Genomic DNA, 22,384 nt, shown 5'->3' on the forward strand with positions numbered 1-22,384 from the left:
TGCTGGGTTTAGTTATTTTGGGATATAGACTCATGCTGAACATCATATCAATGAATTCCTCTGTCGATTTGTGGCTTTTGGCATTTAGTAAATCAATGTTGTAATCCCCACATATAAAAAGATCCTTTTGACTCGTTATAGAGAATATTTTTTCCATCCAATCCTTAAATACCTCCACATTTGTTCCTGGTGCCCTATAAATACAGCTTACAATTATATTTTTCTTTTTGTTCAGACAGATTTCAACAGTTACACATTCAACCACATCTTCCACAACCATTGACATACTTTCCACCAGTTTACAATCCATTTTTTCATCGACATATAATGCCACACCACCTCCATTTTTATTTTGTCTGTTCATATAAAACATTTTGTAACCCCTTATATTGAAATCTGTACCTTCCTCAGAGTTCAACCATGTCTCTGAGATGGCTATTATATTAAATGGTGTATTAAATTGATCTAGATATTGTATAATAGAGTCGTAATTTGCATATAGGCTTCTGCTATTGAAGTGGATCAATGATATTTTATTTTCCGAGTTAATCTTTCTATTAAATTTTGTGTTTGTGTAATAACTACAATCATTACTAGTATTTGCAAGAAAAAAATTATTATCAGGATCAATTTCATTCACCATGTTTTGAGCTTTATAATCAGTATACACAAATGTTTCAAATTCTAAACTGTCACAATCAAATTTTATGGAAGTTTCCCTCTTAACATCAACTCCAGATGAGGATGAGAGGTCACCATCATCACCGTACATTTAGAACAATTTCGGGAAGTTGGTAAAAGGAGAAGCAGTGTATGTCGGGTGGGGAGCAACCAACTGGACAAACAGACAAACAAGTAGTACACATAACCACACACACCCACGCACATATCCACACACATGTAGCCATAGAAAAGTAAGTGGTATTTAACTAAAGTAGCCCTAATGGCAACCACAGGTTCCAACTCCTGCATATGTTGGGGCAAAAGAAAAAAAAAGAAAAGGAGAGGGCCCTGCATGTCCAAAGGTGTAAAAAAAACAACAAAACCAAAAACCAAAACCAACTGCAGAGTCAGTAGCTACAGACCTCCAAACTTTAGCTCAAGAACAGTGCGTAGAGAGCTTCACCTTGCACAGGTACTCAGTTATTTTTGTCATATTTTGTGTCACCATGCAAGATGCCTGGCTCCTATTTTTGTGACTATGACTCACTCGCCCCTACTGTGGAACAGGTGTTTTTTACAACAGGTGTTAGTGTGCTTTGCTTATCCATGAATACAAATAAAAAAGCAAATAAGAGAATACAGGTGTGTTTTACTAAAGCAAGCACATTAAAAAACATAAAGGCACAGGGCCTCACTCAACGTCTAAGTGTGCTGCTACCACCTAGTGGACATTATTAAACATAGTAAGTGCATGGTAATGAAGTCCACAGGCCAAGGACTTCTGACCATTTGGTAATTTTGAATGGGTCTGAGTTCTCTTGCTCTAAGTAGGACCACAATGAGAATTGGTTACCCTGCACATTGTTTCTGTAAATACAAATGTTTTTCAGTTGGTGCTTTTCAGAACAGCGAAAGCAAATATTTTGCTGAGAATACATGTTGTCTGTCAGCTGTAATGTCCAAATTTACTTATCTGTGAAAAGGTTTTGCATTGCACTTTTAAGAAATACATATAAACACATATACAAATTATAGCTAAGTCTACTATGTGCAAACATACTTTATTCTGCATCGATATATTAAAAAAAATATATATATGAAATGTATATTAGGCCCTGCCCCAAGGTCTGCCACTGCCCTAATGGGTGGTGTGAAATATTAAACACTGACGCAAGTTGGGAAAGGGGATGACATAGCACTGCCTTTAAATTAAGTGTTAGAAAACAGGTAAACACAGGAGAACAGTCATGATGGCATTTTCAGATGCATATGTGATCTTGTGCATGGTCTTGATCTTGCAAATGTTTTATTCCTGCTTTTGCTCAAATGTGTCTTCTTCTGTTTCCTCCTCCTGCCAGTTACAGAAACAGTTTCATGTTAATGGGATCCACAAAACTGGAGATGTGGTTCTTGGTGGACTGTTTGCAGTCCACTTCTTCTCTGTTTTACCTGAACTTTCTTTCTTATCAGAGCCACAAGAGCCGATCTGCCATGGGTGAGTAGCAGAAAAAAGACAGTGGTGTAGATAACATTCATCTCTCAGGTTCTTTTTTTTTTTTTTTCAATTTTACATCAACTAATTGTTCTTGGTGTTCTGTTAACATTACATAAATATTTTTACAAGTGTTGTTACGGTAATTCATCTGGTTTAATTTAGAGCATCATGACCTGCTTCATCACTGTTATTTATGGTGGTTTTTCAGCAATATACAGTGACATTTTTGTGTCAGTTTTAATGTTTTAGGATTCAGGCAAGCCCAGACCATGGCCTTTGCAATTGATGAGATCAACAGGAACTCAAGCCTGCTACCTAATCTGACTCTGGGATACAGTATGTATGATAACTGTCTCACAGTTGGAGTCGGATTTCGTGGTGCTATGTCAATGGCGAATGGTCAAGACGATCAATTCCTATTGGACAATAACTGTATAGGCCCCCCTCCAGTGTTGGGGATTGTGGGTGATTCTTCCTCTACACATTCTATTGCCATCTCTGCTGTCTTAGGTTTATACAGAGTACCAATGGTAAGTTTTCCCCCCTTTTACCATCAGAAAGTGTTTCTTGATATGCTTTATTTTCATTTAATTTCACATTTAAGTATATTGCAGTGTATATAATTTATGACTGAAAGAGCTTGTATATTGTCTGTGTCTCATACAGGTGAGTTACTTTGCCACATGTTCCTGCCTGAGTGACCGGCAACGGTTTCCATCCTTCTTTAGAACAATCCCCAGTGATGCCTTCCAGGTGAACCATATTAACAAAACCAGATCTTAAAAAAAGATGTTGAAAAATACCGAAATAAACTCAAATTGGAAGAGCAAAAAAAAAAAAAAAAAAAAAAATCTGCACAGATTTGCTTTTCACCTATCACAAGCTACATTTTCTGTGTCAGTGTTATTGAAACACATGGCCTCACATGATACAGCTGATAGACCATGATTAAACAATGGTCCCTATGAGCCTATTACAAGAGTTTTCCTCTGAAAGAAAATGAAAATTTGTGCATTAATGTTTCCACTCTTATCTGATAAGGTTCGTGCAATGCTCCAGATTCTGAAGCGGTTTGGCTGGACTTGGGTGGGCCTGTTGATCAGTGATGATGACTACGGACTGCATGCTGCCCTATCTCTCCAGTCTGACCTGGCTCAGTCTGGTGGAGGTTGTCTGGCATATTTAGAGATTTTGCCCTGGAGTAATGACCCAGCTGAACTTAGGAGGATTGTGAATGTGATGAAGAAATCCACAGCTCGTGTGGTCATTGGATTTACACATGTGAGCCTAATGATCAACGTGATGGAAGAGGTTGGGATTAAATTACATTGTAATTCAGAAATCTGTACTTTTAAAAAAATACATGTCGTAATTTCAATTCTTTTTTCCAGGGAGTACCAATAACTTTCTTGATTGCATTAATGGAGGAACCTGTATTGCTCAAAGTGTTGTTAGCCTTAGTACAGTATGTAGACTCCACTAAGGACTGTCATGCCTGAGCTTGCACACAGTGTGTGTAACATGGAATTTGACCTCTGCTTGTATGACTAACATAGGATGCTGCACTGCATAATCATTAATAGTACGACATTAGTGCTGAAGTCTGGATTTATATGTGACATATTTCAACCCCCAGGTGGTAAAGCAGAATGTGACAGGTCTGCAGTGGATAGCCAGTGAAGCCTGGACAGCAGCTACTGGGCTGCAGACACCCAACCTCATGCCATACCTGGGGGGCACTCTGGGTATTGCCATCCGTCGAGGAGAGATACCAGGACTCAGGGACTTCCTGTTAAGAATGCGTCCTGACAGTGACCCTTACAGCAACTATAACAATAACAATAACATAGTGAGATATAAAATCACAAGAATCACATATTGTCACCATATTGTAATTTTTTAACTTTTTTGTCAATATTTTGCTGACAGTTTCTCATCCTTACTCTTGATATATTAATTCCTCCAGGTGAGGCAGTTTTGGGAGTACACATTTCAGTGTCGATTCTCACCACCACCAGCAGGGTGGTTGGATACTGGGGGAGCTCTGTGCACTGGACAGGAAGATCTGGAGAGTTTGGCGACCACCTTTTTGGATATGTCAGACCTCAGGCCAGAGTACAATGTGTACAAGGCTGTGTATGCCCTGGCATATGCCCTTGATGACATGTTGCAGTGTGTGCCAGGCAGAGGGCCTTTCAGCGGGCACAGCTGTGCCAGTTTACAGAAACTGCAGCCATGGCAGGTGAGATATCAATTTAGCCTCCATCTATTCATGTATCTAAAGGGAAACATTATACAAAGTATGTAGGCATGAGTTTGGTTGTGTTTTTTTAGTTTTCTTAAAATACATACTGGCAGGATATAATTATTCCTCCACTTGCAAACAACAGCGTTTGTAGAAGTGTGTAACAATTTTGATTTCAGTATGGATAAAATATGTATTACTTGTGATGCTTAAGTTTTGCATACTTTAAATATCATATGAGCAGGTTTTGCTCGTTTTTAAAATTTGCTCATTAGGTGCTTCATACTTAAAGTATGAGCAGTATGTAACATAATTAGGTGCTATTGTATTCAGAATGCTATAAAAGGTTTTATTTTTCGTACTTTTACAATCTCTCTTTTTTCTCTTTCTTTTTTCTTTTTCTACCCAACATGTCTAGCTTGTGTTTTACTTGGAAAGGATTAACTTCACCACAGCATTTGGTGATCAAGTGTCTTTTGATGAGAATGGTGATGCCTTACCAATCTATGATGTGATGAACTGGCACTGGCTCCCTGATGGGAGCACAACAGTTCAGACTGTGGGTGTTGTTAAGAAGTCAGCCTCCACAGGTGAAGAGCTCACACTGGATGAAGACAGGATCTTCTGGAATTTTGAACTCAAAAAGGTCACTCTGCTCTTACAACTAGCTTTTTTTTGTTGTTACTTAAAGAAAAAAAAAAAAAAAACTTACAATGATCATGTCACATTATTTCATGTAACATGATGGTGATAATTGTTCCTCTCCCTGTAGCCGCCCCGGTCAGTGTGCAGTGAGAGCTGCCCACCAGGCACCCGTGTTGCAAGAAGGAAAGGAGAACCTGTGTGTTGTTTTGAATGCATCCCTTGTTCTGATGGAAAATTCAGCAATGAGACTGGTTGGTATTTATTATTAAAAGGTATACCTGATCTTTATTGATAAACTGGGCATATGCATCTCTTTTCATCACCTCCTCTTATTCTGTCAGACTCCATGGAGTGCATCAGCTGTCCAGAGGACTTCTGGTCCAGCCCCCAGCATGACCACTGCATCCCCAAAACAATAGAGTTCCTCTCCTACCACGAGCCCTTGGGTATCTGCTTGACAGCCACGTCATTACTAGGCACACTCATCTGCACCATTGTGCTGGGAGTCTTCATCTATCATCGCAGCACTCCCATGGTGCGTGCCAACAACTCAGAACTGAGCTTCCAGCTCTTGCTGTCACTCAAATTATGCTTCCTGTGCTCGCTGCTGTTCATTGGCCATCCCAGATTATGGACATGCCAGCTGAGGCATGCAGCATTTGGGATAAGCTTTGTGCTGTGCGTCTCATGTATCCTGGTGAAAACCATGGTGGTGTTGGCTGTATTCAAGGCCTCTAAACCTGGAGGTGGAGCCAGTCTCAAATGGTTTGGTGCTGTGCAGCAAAGAGGGACAGTTTTGGTTCTTACTTCCATTCAGGCAGCAATCTGCACAGCCTGGCTTGTCTCTTCCTCACCAGCTCCTCATAAAAACACGCAATACCACAGTGACAAGATAGTCTATGAGTGTGTCATAGGGTCCACGGTTGGTTTTGCAGTCTTACTGGGCTATATTGGTTTCCTGGCTATCGTCAGCTTCCTCTTAGCATTCTTCGCAAGAAAGCTTCCAGACAACTTCAATGAGGCCAAGCTCATCACGTTCAGCATGCTGATCTTCTGTGCCGTGTGGGTTGCCTTTATCCCTGCTTATATCAACTCCCCAGGAAAATATGCGGATGCTGTGGAGGTATTTGCCATCCTGGCCTCCACTTTTGGCCTCTTGGTGGCACTGTTTGGACAAAAATGTTATATAATCCTGCTGAGGCCTGAGCGAAATACCAAGAAAGCTGTCATGGGTCGAAGCACCTGCAAGAAAAACACTTTAGGATATCAGTAACAATCCTTCACATTTTTCTTTGCTCAAGATCACTTGATTATATAAATGGAGTGAGAGATAAAATAACACCGTTTCCAGTTTCCAGTGATAATGTTGAGTCACAGAGAAATGAGAAACCACTATGTTTTGATCTTGAAACTGGTTTACTCTATGATCACTACTCCAGTTTGGAAGTCAAAGTCAGTCAGTGATACATCCAAGCCCCAGCACAGCTCATGTAACTTTAAATGCGAGTACTTTTTGTTACTTTTGATGGTAATCAAACTTACAGGTTAGGTTTCATTCAATAAAAGAGAATGACCACCTCAGTCAAATTGAGTTGGTCATTTTTTTTAACATTTTCCATGTAAAATAGTTTTGATTCTAAGAAGACATCAAAAGAAGACATGGTATGCCTTTGATTTACAAGAAGAAACCTTCCTGTTCCATCAAAATAGGACCTGTCATGATAACTGGGGATCGAGCAATACTTTCTTTTTTGATTATCCAAAGTTACAAAGTTCTTTAAAGTTCTATTTCATACAAGCTCCACCCTCTACTGGACTGTTTGGGTAATACTCTCCTCCAAGTACACACATGGACTAACTCTGAAATTTGCAGAAATTTGCAGAAATACAGTGGGCCATTCACAGACAGCCTACCTTTTTTGTGCTAGTCTAGTCACCTCCATCCTTTCCAGCAAACTGCAAGAGAATACCTCTTCATGCTACAGAGTTTGTGTACCAATCTGATTGCCAGGATCAATCAACACACATCCTGTTTCAAATGCCTCAGCAAGGATCACACCAACATGGGAATCTTGGATCCACAGCTGTGTGTGGAATGCTGAGCATGCAACCAACAGCAGTGAGACCACTTCTGTCGGTTTCAAGACCTGGATCTATAATGGATCTACGATAAGAGTGAACTGGAGCTGAAGTTGGAGCTCTTCAACGAGGTCACCAACTCCAAAGTTGACCGGAGGAGCACCTCAACACTGCAGTGATTTTCCTCACCATTGTAGGATCATGTCTGGTGGGTACTCACCACTCTCCAGCGCAAGGATAGTAAGGGCCTGCCGGGAACCCCCATCTCCAGGGAGGGGTTCTTGGGATCCATCCCTGAGATAGCAGGGATGAATACCCCCCAGAAGTGAAGAGTTGCACCTGTGCAAGCCTACAATAACATGGCAAGGATGCCAGCACCACTGAGAGTCCACTGCATCTGCCTCCACCACCTATCAAGCTGAGGTACCACTCAAGACGGAGGACCAGCCCTCTAGGATGCAGAGTGGGCCCCCATGGCCCCATGTGTATGTGTAGTCCACGTACACAAGCTGCCGGTGTCCCATTCTTCTCTCCCATGGTGGAAAAAGATGAATGACATAACCGTGACGTAACACTGCTGTCTTGGCTAAGCCTGGTCTTCCTTTTGAAACAATGAAGCTTGGTATTTAATTTTTTCACTCAGCTGCAGTCCAATTTTCCTCTCCCACGGCAGGGAGAGAAGAGCAGAGACAGAGTGATATACTTGGCTGTTGCCGCTCTGCTTTAGCTAACTCAGCTTTTGCCAACTCAGCTCAGGCTGGTCCACCTAGCAATAAGACGAGGCAAGTATCTCACCCTCTCACTCAGTTAGCGTCTCCCTTCCCTCTCTCCCAGAAGAGAGTTGAACTGAGACATTATACTAAGCCCAGCCACCCTCATGTATAAGAAGAGAGAGTTAAGAAACACTCCTCTTCTGGCAGAGCGACATAATTCAGAACTTCCCTGCTACAGTAATCGCCACCTCTCTTCCATGTTGAGCGGCATTACCCAGTATCTTTCCTTGGTACAGAGAGACACTCTCTCTGTGGGAAAATGGGAATATCCCAAGGAGTGTGCTATGTTCCACACAACTCTTGATTCTGCATCTCTTCGAGATAGGCTTTGCAGCCAGCTAGAAGAAGAGTGGGCCCCAACCTCACCAACAAGCTGATTATTTAGGGGTGGAGCTGGGCTCTAGCAAGCTCAGAACATCTCTGTCAGAACCTGAAAGGACCACCCTGTTACAAGCAGTCCATCGGCTACCACAGAGAGTGGCGATGACAGCTTTATCTGTCATGCAGGTGTTGGGGCTCATGGTAGCAGCTCACCCAGTTGTTATGCTGGGGCTGCTTCAAATGTGGCTCACTGGCTCCCGACCATCCTGTCGCGATGTAGAGGCACATGCCTGGGCAACTGGAGTATGGCCTCTATCTAGGAAAACCACCACATCAACCTTTTGGAACTCCAGGCAGTGTTGTTGGTTCTCCAAAACTTCAAACCCATGATATGGGGGAGACGTGTTGGTGAGAGCTGACAGCTGTACCACCGTAGCCTACATCAAATGACCGGGTGGAGTATGATTCTCAGCTCTCTCGAAGATGGTGAAGAACCTACGGAAGTGGTCCTTCGACAACCTGCAATCTTTGAGGGCTCTCTACATATCAGGTAAGGAGGACAGGAGTGTCGACCTCATATCACAGAGTGGCCCCTGACCAGACAAATGGAGGCTGTATCTAGCAGATTTGACATGAAAAATGTCAGATTTTTTTACAAATTACTTTAGCAATTGCATGGACATAGCGGAAACTACATCTGTGTGAGTTATTGGGGATGCTGAACAAGACAGTCTTGGTCCCAAGTTGCTACAATCGTCCTTCTTGGAGATATACACTACTCACAAAAAGTTAGGGATATTTGGCTTTCGGGTGAAATTTACGGAAAATGTACATACACTGGTGATTTCCTCATCTCAAACAATTTCTTGAAACAAAAGCCAACAACAGTGGTGGGTATACCACAACAAAAAATGTCAATGTCTCAATAACTTGTCATGTGCCCTTGAGCATCAATTACAGCTTGACAACGACGTCTCCTGCTGTTCACAAGTCGACTTATTGTCTGCTGAGGCATGGCATCCCACTCTTCTTGAAGGGGGGCCCTCAGGACATTGAGGTTATGGGGTACAGAGCTCCGAGCCTCTACACAGCGACCCAGCTGATCCCATAGGTTTTCTATGGGATGCAGGTCTGGAGAAAGTGCAGGCCACTCCATCTGAGGTAACCCAGTCTCCAGCAACCGTTCCCTAATGATACGACCTCGATGAGCTGGAGCATTGTCGTCCATGAAGATGAAATTAGGCCTGTGTTGTTCATGCAGGGGCACAATGACTGGATTAATGATGTTATTCAGGTAGTATGGGCTTGTCACTGTACCATTCACAAAGTGTAGGGCAGTTCTGTATTGACTAGACACACCTGCCCACACTGTAACACCACCACCACCAAAGGCTCATCTGGTGACAACAGTGGCTGATGCATAGCGCTCTCCTTGATGTCTCCAACATCGTTGGCGGCCATCATTTCTGCTCAACATGAATCGTCTTTCATCAGAGAACAGCACTGAGGCCCACTGGTCCCTCGTCCAGCGTAAATGCTCCCTGGCCCATGCAAGACGATGACACCTGTGCCTGGTGGTGTGGTCAGGTACCCTTGCAGGTCGTCTAGCACGCAGACCATGCTGATGTAAACGGTTTCGAATGGTCTGACGTGACACTTGGGTGCCTCTCACCTCCCTTAAATGTGCCTGGATTTGAGTGGCATTCATCATCCGGTTCCACAGGGCACCGTTCACAATGAAGCGGTCATCAGTGTGGGATGTGGCCAAAGGACGTCCACTTCTATGCCTTTCTGTGACTCTTCCAGTCTCTCTGTATCTCTGTTGCAACCTGCTGATGACACTCTGTGACACTCTAAGCTCAGTGGCCACTTCCGTCTGAGAACATCCTGTTTGAAGCCTCGCAATGGCGAGGTGCTGCTGATCAATTGTTAGGTGTCGTCTTGGTCTCATGATGTCAAAATGTGAACAGCATGATGAGGAGGACTGTTTAAATGCCAATTCTAATTGAACCAGGAAATTTATTGGTCAACTCATGGATCAAACACCTGTTGTGAATTTTGCCGTTAAGCTCCTTGTTAGAGAACAGCAACTTGTGCAAAAAGTACTGAAACATTGAACAGTTGGACATGTGCATTCAAAAGTTTACCGAAGGTCACATTAAGTTCACCTGTAAAGGTTATAATGCACTATAGGTTCATCCTGAAATTTCACACGAAAGCCGAATATCCCTAACTTTTTGTGAGTAGTGTATAAATTTATACTGCAATAAGCAGTGATGCTGTCATAAGCAGTGCCATGGCAGCACTGATATCTGTGTGGACACACCTCACATTTGTGAGTCGCAGCAATTCAGCGAGGTAGCCGTTATGCACAGGTAGAGATAAAAATTCTGGCCCAGGTGTGAGACAGGAGTGCCTGACCATCATCCTGGTAGCACGGGATTGACACACAGATGATTGCCTCGAAGATCAGGTGGAGCCCTCTACCTTCAGAGCCGTCTCTGAGAGCTATGTCACTCACAACAGTGTTTATGCTTGCTGTGACCTTGGCGAAAAGAGTAATTGAGTTGTGTGCCCTCTTGGTTCACACCAGCTGTTTGCTGCTGTGCAGTGACCAGAGTGGTGCTGTCCTTAGACCAAACCCCTCCTTTGTTCCTCAGAACATTGGGAGCTTGCTGCAGTCAAGTATCATGCAGTCAGATGCTTTTTGCCTTCCTCCTTGCAGGGGAGATAGGGAGGTCAAGCAGCATTTCTTATTCCCTGTACACATGTTAGCATATTATGTCAAGTCCACGCCCACCACCCAGAGCACTGAACAGTTATTCATGGTCCATGCCCTGACTGTTCATATGATTCTATCTCTTGGACATTTCAGGATCTTTCACTGGGTCAGTGCTCGCTACAGCGACACAGGACTTGTGAGACGTGGGACTGTGGGAGTCTACCATTAGACTGCCTTGGGCATTCATGTTACCCACAATTATGTGCTCTGATGAGACGGGAGCTGAGGGGCGCAGGGTGTCTAGGTATCACCTTAACCCTGTTGGCTACACCCACCATCCCACCCTGCCCTAATAGACGGGGGCCTCTGATTTTCAGCTCAAGTGGCTGTCTTGAGACATGACAGGGCCATGGTGTTTATTTTAGTCCATCAGATCTCAGTGAGGCTGTTGCTTGATGGCTATGTAATGTCAAGGTGTACATTCATCAAGCGCCACCTATTATATCCAAAGAGTCCAGTAGAGGGTGGAGCCTGTGTGGGATAGAAGAAGGTTATGATATTATAGCCCATGCTCTACAAGCATATATGTGGAGCCCACTACCTTCGGACCCTGCCTTCAGATGCTGCCCACTGAAGAGGGTTATGGATGGAATAGCTGCCTATTAATACAATGCAGACACTAGACAGGCTGTCCCTGATTTGCTGACTGCATTTAAGCAGATATAAGTGAGCTAGTCTGTGTGTGTGATTGGAGGAGATTATTACCTAAAGAGTCCAACAGAGGGCTCTACCTTTGCTTATAGAACTAGGATTATAATATCATAAACTTTGTTCTTTTGCCTGTTTCTTAACATAAGGTAAAATCAACAGAAAAGAAAGAATACAGCAAGCAAGTTATCCTTCATAAGATTGAAGTAAGGAAAGGAAAATGAAAAGAGAAGATGAATATAGGTTTGCAGAAATGATTAAAAATGTAATTCTGATTTTGCTAGTGTGAAATGTTTGGACAGACAGTTACAAAACTGGTTAATTGCATCTTTTTGTTATGAGCCAAGATTTGACAACAATCAGTAGGAGCGTGCCCAAGGGATGTAGCTCTGTCTCCTAAGGGAAAGTATCAGAAATGTAAATAGGAACTGGGCGTTGTAATGCTTTAAACTATCAGTAAAATCTTAAAATCAGTTGTAATACTAACATGCAAAATATACATATACAGTATTTTACCAATGTAATAATGGCTACTGCACCATGGCCTAGTTCATCGCTGTTATCATATGGTGTTTTTTCAGCAATATACAGTGGTGTTTTTGTGTTTGTTGAAATGTTTTAGGATTAAGGCAGTTCTAGACTATGGTCTTTACTACTGATGAGATCAACAGGAACTCAAACCTGCTACAGCCACAGTTGGAGTTTTCCATGCTGTATTACCAGTGGTGAGTGTGAGTCAAGTGAGGCAATTCCTGATGGATGAATACTAGGGTGTTCCAGTGCTGGATGGTGATTCTTCATGTACACATTCCATTGCTATTGCAGCTTTATTAGGTTTGTACAGGGTACCAGTGGGAAGTTTTCCCTCTTTTACCATCAGAAAGTGTTTCTTGATGTGTTCAAGTTCAAATCTATTTTGCGCCCAATATCACTGTTTACAGTCTCAAAGCTTAATTTTAATTGAATTTCATATTGAAATATACCGCAGTCCATAAATCAGCAGCTTATTTCATAATTTGTGGCTGAAAGACCTTGCAAAATCTAAATTGCGTGCACGTTAAATTTCTCATTTATATGATCATATTTTGGGATGCACATTGCCTATGTTTAATGCAGGTGAATTACTTTGTCACCTCCTGCCTGAGTGAGCGACACCTGGTTTCCATCCTTCTTTAGAACAATCCCAAGTGATGCCTTCCAGGTGAAACATATTAGTAACAATAACTCAAGTTGGAAAGACAAAAATAAATAAATAAATAAAAATAAATAGAAAAAGCCTGCACAGATTTGCGTATTGCCTATCACAAGCCATATGTTTTGTGTCATTAACAGAGCTGCATGGTCACAGATGATACAGCTGAAAGGCCATAATTAAACAGTGTCTATACTGTGCTTGTATCGGAGATTGTCCCCGAAAGAAAATTCTAGTCTGAGCATTAATGTTTCCACACTTACCTGATAAAGTTTGTGCAATGCCCCTCTCATGGAATTCTTTAATAAAGGAGAGAACAGCTGAAGTGGTCTTTCTTTGTGTTTTAATATTGCAATATGGAAAAAGCAGTATGCAAAATCTTTGCTGCTAGTGTAGGCTAATTCAAAGAATACTGCTTAAGTTTTGAATGCTGCTGAGCAGAAACATGGCCTCCACGTGCCATTATTACGCCATTAGATATGAAGTGGTGAGTGTACAGAGTGAAAAAGAACTTTTCAACCTTATCCCTAATGCAAGGACCCAGTTTGCCAAAGACTCTTCTGCTCCTCTTCATTGTTTGTTTTATCTCGCTGGTCTGTCCCCTTTCCCTCTCTATCTTTTGTTGAGAGGTTGTGCCAGCTTGATATGCTACCGTACAAGAGTGAGGAAATTGTTACACAATTAAGAGGATACACAAGTGTTAAGATTGTAGTAGAAGAGATGATCCATTGGCTTGCTGTGTAGAGTGCATGCCATGTAATACTAAGGCTTAACCACAGTGGCACAGGTTTGAATCCGGCCCAGGAAAAAAAAGATAATCTCCCAGAATGATAGTCTACCACCTGCTAAATACAGAAAAATGTCTTGTAAAGAATTCTAGTAAGGTCAAACAATAGGATGAAAGAAGGAAATCTCTTCCTCTTCATATCTGATTCAATTCTATCCCATTTAGTCACTAGCAGGATAGTATATCCTCCACCACATAGTGAGTCAAAATGTAAAGGATACATTGTTTTTAGCCGTTTTTTTCTTTCTTTTTTTTTTTTTTTCCAGATATAATAGCCAAAGTCTGACTGAACACCTCCTTCCTGGTGCAACATCAAGATTAGTCCTGCTGGGAGTCATGTTTTGCTTCTATGAATATGAAGTGACATTCAGTAGTGACATAAAGGGGGTGTTTTATCAGGTGCATCTCTTATCTTAAGATCAGATAAGATCAGCCTTCCCTCGGGGTTCATATGGCGAGATGTAAACAAAGATTATCCCAGTGTCCATCAGTGGTTGGTATTTAGAATTACATGCATTCCCGGCTGCCTGACATTTGCCTTAAATGCATGAATCACGGTGTGCCTGTTGAGGACGTGCACAGTGCAGTGGAGCACTGTTTTTTTAGTGGATAACTGGCTGCAAAAACAACCCATTGTTGCAGAAGCTAAGAGGCTAGTTGACAAGCTTCATCATCTCCTGGCAGAGGGGGATTTCATTTGAATCAGTGGGCCAGCAACTATCCAGAGGTGATCAGCCATCTACCTCCAGAATGCACAACAGAGACCAGTCAACTATGGTTCACCCAGAAAGGCCCTTAACCCCAAAAGAGCACACTCTGGGACTTATGTGGCACTGTCGCCTAGATACACTGGGCTACACAACTGTTCTTTGTAGAACAGTTCTTAGGAGAGCAGGTGGAAATTGCAAAGATTTTCAGTTGAAGGATTAATGTCACTCACCTTGGACAGGTACTCAATTATTTTTTTGTCATATAAAAGATTGGGAAACATGTCCACAATAAGTGAACTCTCAACATGCAAGATGCCTGGTTCCCTTTTTTGTGACTATGACTCACTCACCCCTAGTTTGGAACAGGTGTTAGTGTGCTTTGCTGAGCCAAGAAAACAAATAAAGAAGCAAAGAAGAGAATACAGGTGTGCTGTACTAAAGCAAGCACACTAAAAGACATAGGGCCTCACTCAAAGTCTAAGTATGCTGCTACCACCTAGTGGACATTATTAAACATAGTAATTGTATGGTAATGAAGTCCACAGGCCAAGGACTTCCGGGCATTTGGTAATTTTGAATGGGTCTGAGTTCTCTTGCTCTAAGTACGACCACAATGAGAATTGGTTACACTGCACATTGTTTCTGCAAATACAAATGCTTTTCAGCTGGTGTTTTTCAGAACAGCAAAAACAAATGTTTTGCTGAGAATACATGTCTGTCAACTGTAATGTCCAAATTTACTTATCTGTGAAAAAAGTTTTTGCATTGCACTATTATGAAATACATATAAACACATATACACAGATAACTATGTCTACTATGTACACACATTAATCTATCCTGCATCGATATATTAAAACAAATTTGAAATGTACATGAGGCCCTGCCCAAACCTCTGCCACTGCCCTGATGGGTGGTGTGAAAGATTAAACACTGACGCAGGTTGGGAAAGGTGATGACATAGCACTGCCTTTAAATTAAGTGATGAGGCTGAGAAAACAGGTAAACACAGGAGAACAGTCATGATGACATTTTCAGATATAGATGTGATTTTGTGCATGGTCTCGGTCTTGAAAATTTTCTCTTCCTCCTTTTGCTCAAATGTGTCTTCTTCTGTTTCCTCCTCCTGTCAGTTACAGGGACAGTTTCATGTTAATAGGATCCATAAAACTGGAGATGTGGTTCTAGGTGGATTGTTCGCAGTCCACTTCTTCTCTGTTTTACCTGAACTTTCTTTCACATCAGAGCTACAGGAGCCTATCTGCCATGGGTGAGTAGTGTACCTCAGAGATACAGCAGAAAGAAGACAGTGGTATAGATCATTCTCATGTTTCATTTTTTTCCCCAGTCAACTAACTGTGCTTGGTATCTTGTCAGCATTTATATATAGAATTTCTTACCATTATAATTATGCTTCTTCTGGAACTAGGACATTGTACTATGGCCTAGTTCATCACTGTTATCATATAGTGTATTTTTCAGCAAAATGCAGTGACATTTTTGTGTCAGTTTTAATGTTTTAGGATTCAGGCAGTTCCAGACCATGGCCTTTGCAATCGATGAGATCAACAGGAACTCAAACCTTCTACCTAATGTGACTCTTGGATACAGTTTGTATGATAGCTGTGCCATACTTGGAGTTGCATTTCGTGCTGCATTGTCAATGTTGAGTGGTCAAGGGGATCAATTCCTATTGGACAATAACTGTATAGGCCCTCCTCCAGTGCTGGGGATTGTGGGTGAATCTTCCTCAACCCGTTCTATAGCCATCTCTGCTGTCTTAGGTTTGTACAGAGTACCAATGGTAAGTTTTCCCTCTCTTACTATAAACACAGTAAAACTGTCAGTAATTTTAGCATATTTTGGGATGCACATTGTCTGTGTTTCATACAGGTGAGTTACTTTGCCACATGTTCCTGCCTGAGTGACCGGCAACGGTTTCCATCCTTCTTTAGAACAATCCCAAGTGATGCCTTCCAGGTGAACCATATTAACAAAACCAGATATTAAAAAAATGTTCACATTAACTCAGATTGGGAACACCTTAACAAATATTAAAATTTGAGCATTAATGTTTCCATTCTTATCTGACAAGGTTCGTGCAATGCTCCAGATTCTGAAGAGGTTCGGCTGGACTTGGGTGGGCCTGCTGATCAGTGATAACGACTATGGACTCAATGCTGCCCGATCCCTCCAGTCTGACCTGGCTCAGTCTGGTGGAGGTTGTCTGGCATATGCAGAGGTTTTACCCAGGAGTTATGACACAGCTGAACTTAGGAGGATTGTCAATGTGATGAAGAAATCCACAGCTCGTGTGGTCATTGGATTTGCACATGAGAACCAAATGATTCATGTGATGGAAGAGGTTGGGATTAAATTAGATCAAAATATAGAAAACTCCACTTTTAAATAAGGTTAAACAATGAATAGGTTTTTTTTTGACTCAATAACTTTCTTTCAAATAAGTAAATAACTGAATAATTCACACCTCTTATTGCCTGAACATGCTTTTATAGGAGTGAGACAAAAGGAAAGTATGTTTTTCTTGATTGCATTAATGGCAGAAACTCTATTGCTCAAAGTGTTGTTAGCTTTGGTACAATATATAGATTCCACTTAGGACTGACATGCTTGAGCTTGCTCTCAACAATGTGTGTAACATGGAATTTGACCTTTACTTACATGACAAACACAAGATGCTGCACTGCATAATCATTAATGGTACTAAATTAGTGCTACTCAGAATCAGAATCAGAATACTTTTTGTTACAATAACAACTCCCACTCCAAGTGTAAAGTAAAAAGAGCAAATAGTCACGAAAAATAAAGAAAGGAATATAAATATAAATATATATAGAATAAAAAGAAAGAAAAAATATATGTACAAGTGCAAACATGGGCAGGAGTTATTGCATTATAGTTATTGCACATAAGTATGGTATTGAAGTCTGAAGTCTAGATTTATATATGTGACATATTTCAACTCCCAGGTGGTAAAGCAGAATGTGACAGGTCTGCAGTGGATAGCCAGTGAAGCCTGGACAGCAGCCACTGTTCTGCAGACACCCAACCTCATGCCATACCTGGGGGGCACTCTGGGTATTGCCATCCGTCGAGGAGAGATACCAGGACTCAGGGACTTCCTGTTGAGAATACGTCCTGAGAGTGACCCTATGAACTATAAAAAAAACTTAGTAAGATATAAAATCACAACAATTACGTATTGTCAACATATTGTCAATATTCTTGAACTGATTTGTCTATGTTTTGCTGACAGTTTCTCATCATTACTCATGATATATTAATTTTGCCAGGTGAGGCAGTTTTGGGAGTACACATTTCAGTGTCGATTCTCACCACCTCCAGCAGGGTGGTTGGATACTGGGGGAGCACTGTGCACTGGACAGGAAGATCTGGAGAGTTTGGCGACCACCTTTTTGGATATGTCAGACCTCAGGCCAGAGTACAATGTGTACAAGGCTGTGTATGCCCTGGCATACGCCCTTGATGACATGTTGCAGTGTGTGCCAGGCAGAGGGCCTTTCAGTGGGCACAGCTGTGCCAGTTTACAGAAACTGCAGCCATGGCAGGTGAGATATTAATTTAGCCTCCATCTGTTTTTGGTATTTAAAGGATAACATTATACAAAATATCTAGGTATGAGATTAGTAAAATAATTAAATTTGTAAAATGCATACTTGTAGAATAAAATTATTCGGCCACTTGCTGTGTGACAGCAATACTGTCTCACTGTTATTTATACGCTTCATAAGAACAGAAAAGAAGAGCATTTTTGTGAATCAATTTTGTTTTCTGCACGTATAAAAATATGTATTACTTGTCATGTTGGGTTTGCATACTTTACATACTGCACATAAATATGGGTAGTAGCCTATGTAGCTAGATAACAGAGAATAGTAAGACTGTGTTACGGATGCTAAATAGCCTACTGTTTAATTTTTTACTTTTATACAGCTTTCGTCAGTTTGTGTGTTTTCTCTTTTTCTTTCTTTTTCTACCCAACATGTCCAGCTTGTGTTTTACTTGGAAAGAATTAACTTCACCACAGCATTTGGTGATCAAGTGTCATTTGATGAGAATGGTGATGCCTTACCAATCTATGATGTGATGAACTGGCACTGGCTCCCTGATGGGAGCACAACAGTTCAGACTGTGGGTGTTGTTAAGAAGTCAGCCTCCACAGGTGAAGAGCTCACACTGTATGAAGACAGGATCTTCTGGAATTTTGAATCCAAAAAGGTCACTAACAGCTACCTATTCTGTTGTTATTTAAAAAAAAAAAAAAAAAAAAAAAAAAAACTCTTCCTGCTTATTTAAGCAATAAGCCCGGAGAAGCCGTGGGTTACAGTGATTTTACAACGGCTGAGGGGCATTCTAAGGCACGACGCCCCTCAGCCATTGGAAAATCACTGTAACCCACGGCTTCTCCAGGCTTATTGCTTAATTATTGCATGTAGCATGATGGAGACTATTGTTCCTCACTTCCTCTCCCTGTAGCCGCCCCAGTCAGTGTGCAGCGAGAGCTGCCCACTAGGCACCCGCATTGCCAGAAGGAAAGGAGAACCTGTGTGCTGTTTTGACTGCATCCCTTGTTCTGAGGGAAAGTTCAGCAATGAGACTGGTTGGTATTTATTATTAAAAGTTATAGCTGATCTTTAGTGATAGACTGTCTGTATGCATCTCTTTTCATTACCTGCTCTTTTTCTGTCAGACTCCATGGAGTGCATCAGCTGTCCAGAGAACTTCTGGTCCAGCCCCCAGCGTGACCACTGCATCCCCAAAACAATAGAGTTCCTCTCCTACCACGAGCCCTTGGGTGTCTGCTTGACAACCGCCTCATTACTAGGCACTCTCATCTGCACCATTGTGCTGGGAGTCTTCATCTATCATCGCAGCACTCCCATGGTGCGTGCCAACAACTCAGAACTGAGCTTCCTGCTCTTGCTGTCACTCAAACTATGCTTCCTGTGCTCGCTGCTGTTCATTGGCCGCCCCAGGTTATGGACATGCCAGCTGAGGCATGCAGCATTTGGGATCAGCTTTGTGCTGTGTGTCTCATGCATCCTGGTGAAAACCATGGTGGTGTTGGCTGTATTCAAGGCCTCCAAACCTGGAGGTGGAGCCAGTCTCAAATGGTTTGGTGCTGTGCAGCAAAGAGGGACCGTTTTGGTTCTTACTTCCATTCAGGCAGCAATCTGCACAGCCTGGCTTGTCTCTTCCTCACCAGTTCCTCATAAAAACACACAATACCACAGTGACAAGATAGTCTATGAGTGTGTCATAGGGTCCACAGTTGGTTTTGCAGTGTTACTGGGCTATATTGGCTTTCTGGCTATCCTCAGCTTCCTCCTAGCGTTCCTGGCAAGGAATCTTCCAGACAACTTCAATGAGGCCAAGCTCATCACATTCAGCATGCTGATCTTCTGTGCTGTGTGGGTTGCCTTTATCCCTGCTTATATCAACTCCCCAGGAAAATATGCAGATGCTGTGGAGGTATTTGCCATCCTGGCCTCCAGTCTTGGCCTGCTGATGGCACTGTTTGGACCAAAGTGTTTTATAATACTGTTGAGACCTGAGAGGAACACCAAGAAAGCTATCATGGGTCGAGGCACCAGCAAGACATAAAAGCTGTATGTCAGCTCATCATTAACTCTTCTTTTTGTCTCTGTTCATCTGTTCATATATGGGTCATTCTACCGAAAGTGTCCAAAATAGGGCTGGCAATATTTTAAAATTTTGTATGTTTTATTTCCAAAATTTCCCTATTTTTATTGTACCATATCTTAACGTCACATATCTAGTAAAAGAACTGTCAATATTTATGTTGTATTTTCAGAATGTTTTTGCAATGTTTTACCTCTCCCAAAATTTGTCATGACCGAAACATATATTGCATTCATTATAAAAAAAAATATATCAACCTTTTAAGATTTTTTCTTCTCTTATTTATATATTTACATTTTTACAATTTTTTCAGGAACGTTTTCACAACTAAATCAGTAAAAATGAATATTTTAACAAATTTCAAAATTCCAATTCTGCAATTCTTCAAAAATCTAATGCAATATTACTCTGTAAAATGCCTAATGTTTATCAGATTGATTTCAAAGTTAATATTTTAAGAAACAGAACATAAAGGTAACAAATTAGTGTCATAATATATTAGTTGATAACTCAATATACTTTATTTTTTACAAAACACCCTGTGTTTCGGTTGTGACTACACTGTTTTCAGTTGTGACCAGTATTCAGTTCTCAAGGTTGCATCCCTCAAATGTAGGCTATGCCTATGGTGAGAAAGTCAAAAACACAAATTTGTTTTATAGACAATAAAAGAATTTAATTTTTGAAGAGAAATCTGGTTCCTCTATAACCAGTTTAAAGAAAATAGTGAAATAGTGAAAAAAAAAAGCCCTGTCCACCTCTTTTTTCTTTTCTCTACATCCCTGTGTTTTCGCTGTCCTTCCCTCCATTCTCATCTGATCTTCCTTTGCTCCCTGTCAGATAAGTCACTGATAGATTTCATTTGTTTCTGACTTCTTTCTCTTTCCTTCCTTACATATTCTTCAATTTTCACTGGGTCATCCCTCACTCTTTGAGAGCGTTTACATGCACATCATATTCCTGTATTATTCCAAATATCCGCAATATTCTGGTTGTGCACGAGACATGTAAACACCTTAATCGGAAAATGCCCCGTACTGGAATATTCAGTTACATCTGCGCAGGCTTGATTCACAATGAATCCTGGGGCGTCTTTCTTGCTATGGTTACTGCAAGCAGGGAGAACGACATGGCGAACAGCAGCAGGAGACTGCAGTCTGCCTTCAGCTAATGAAAGACTTAAATATCATGGAGTATATCGATGGGAGAAAACACAAAAATAGCAATAGCTTCTTCTTCTTCTTCTTCTGTATTTCCAGCAGAGCAAACAACTATACACATACTGCTGTCCCCTGCGGTTGAGTGTCGCATTACGCAAGAGAGTGGAATACGTCAAAAGACGGGAATATGCCAAGTAACATGTAAACGGAATATTCCAGTTGCTGCAGCGCATATAAACACCTTATACGGGAAATTACCTTAACCAGAATATTGACCCAAGTCGGAATATGGTGTGCATGTAAATGTAGTCAATGTCTGTATACTCTCAACCTTTTGGCTCCACTTTTTCTATTCTGTTTTGGCATGACGTCTTGCCCTGATTTGTACAATTTCAAATAGAAAGCAGAACATTAAATACAAAACAAATCATTGTCTTAAATATGTTAAATTAAAAGAGCTTACTGACATGATTATTTAGAACACGCATTTCAAAATGATGGAGTTTAACAACTAATCATTGTATTTTGTCACAACTGAAACATTACCAGATGTTTCAGTTGTGACCGTTTCGGTTGTGACATTTTTAACTAATTCTTAGCATAGCTACAGAATGCTAGCAAGCACATGGCTAGTTAGCATATCTTTGAAGACTTGCTCTCACAGAAAAACATAATATGTAATAATATGCCCCAAGATTTTTACCCAAATTCAAGTAAACATATGTATGGTTGTGACATTTTTTAATGTAATGCACTGATTTTCAGACTTTAGAAGCCATTCATTTCAGAAAATGATGGGAATCAGCAAAGTACCATGCATTCATAAGGTAAAGGGCTACAGAGTGCTTCCCCTTCTCAAAGATTCAGGGGTGTGGCTATAATCAAGACTCAACCAATGGATTAAAACTCTTGTGTTTTTGGTTGTGGCATAAAATCAGGGGACACTATTTTTCAGCATATTAAAACTATTTTATAACTTATTCCCACAATAAATCTAAATCTTTCAACTTCTGTTTAGACTTAATCACAAATATATCTTAAACTACACTTTTGAAGAAAATCTAAAAAATGTTTTTGGTGGTTTTTACATGAATTGAATTTTAGAGGTCGTGGCTGGGGACAGCAACTTCCCAATAGAAAGTAGGCCTACTAACTCAAGTAGAGTCCTAAGAAGGCTAGCTAGCTAACATTAGTAGCTA

The 22,384-nt window shown here is 41.2% G+C and overlaps 1 protein-coding gene across 1 annotated transcript; it reads left to right on the forward strand.

The window, feature by feature from the left end:
• The first annotated feature begins 1,176 nt into the window (after positions 1-1,176).
• On the forward strand, positions 1,177-19,986 carry LOC115369733 (extracellular calcium-sensing receptor-like). The gene is made up of 16 exons (XM_030066399.1): positions 1,177-1,230; positions 2,022-2,158; positions 2,394-2,688; positions 2,825-2,911; positions 3,200-3,469; positions 3,795-4,007; positions 4,125-4,400; positions 4,822-5,049; positions 5,176-5,299; positions 5,390-5,583; positions 16,234-16,320; positions 17,331-17,534; positions 17,655-17,930; positions 18,373-18,600; positions 18,859-18,982; positions 19,073-19,986. Exons 1-16 carry the CDS (start codon positions 1,177-1,179, stop codon positions 19,984-19,986), a joined length of 3,711 nt encoding a protein of 1,236 aa, XP_029922259.1.
• The last annotated feature ends 2,398 nt before the right edge of the window (positions 19,987-22,384 follow it).

Source organism: Myripristis murdjan, chromosome 13, assembly GCF_902150065.1.
Source record: "Myripristis murdjan chromosome 13, fMyrMur1.1, whole genome shotgun sequence".
In the NCBI taxonomy this organism is placed as follows: Eukaryota; Metazoa; Chordata; class Actinopteri; order Holocentriformes; family Holocentridae; genus Myripristis; species Myripristis murdjan.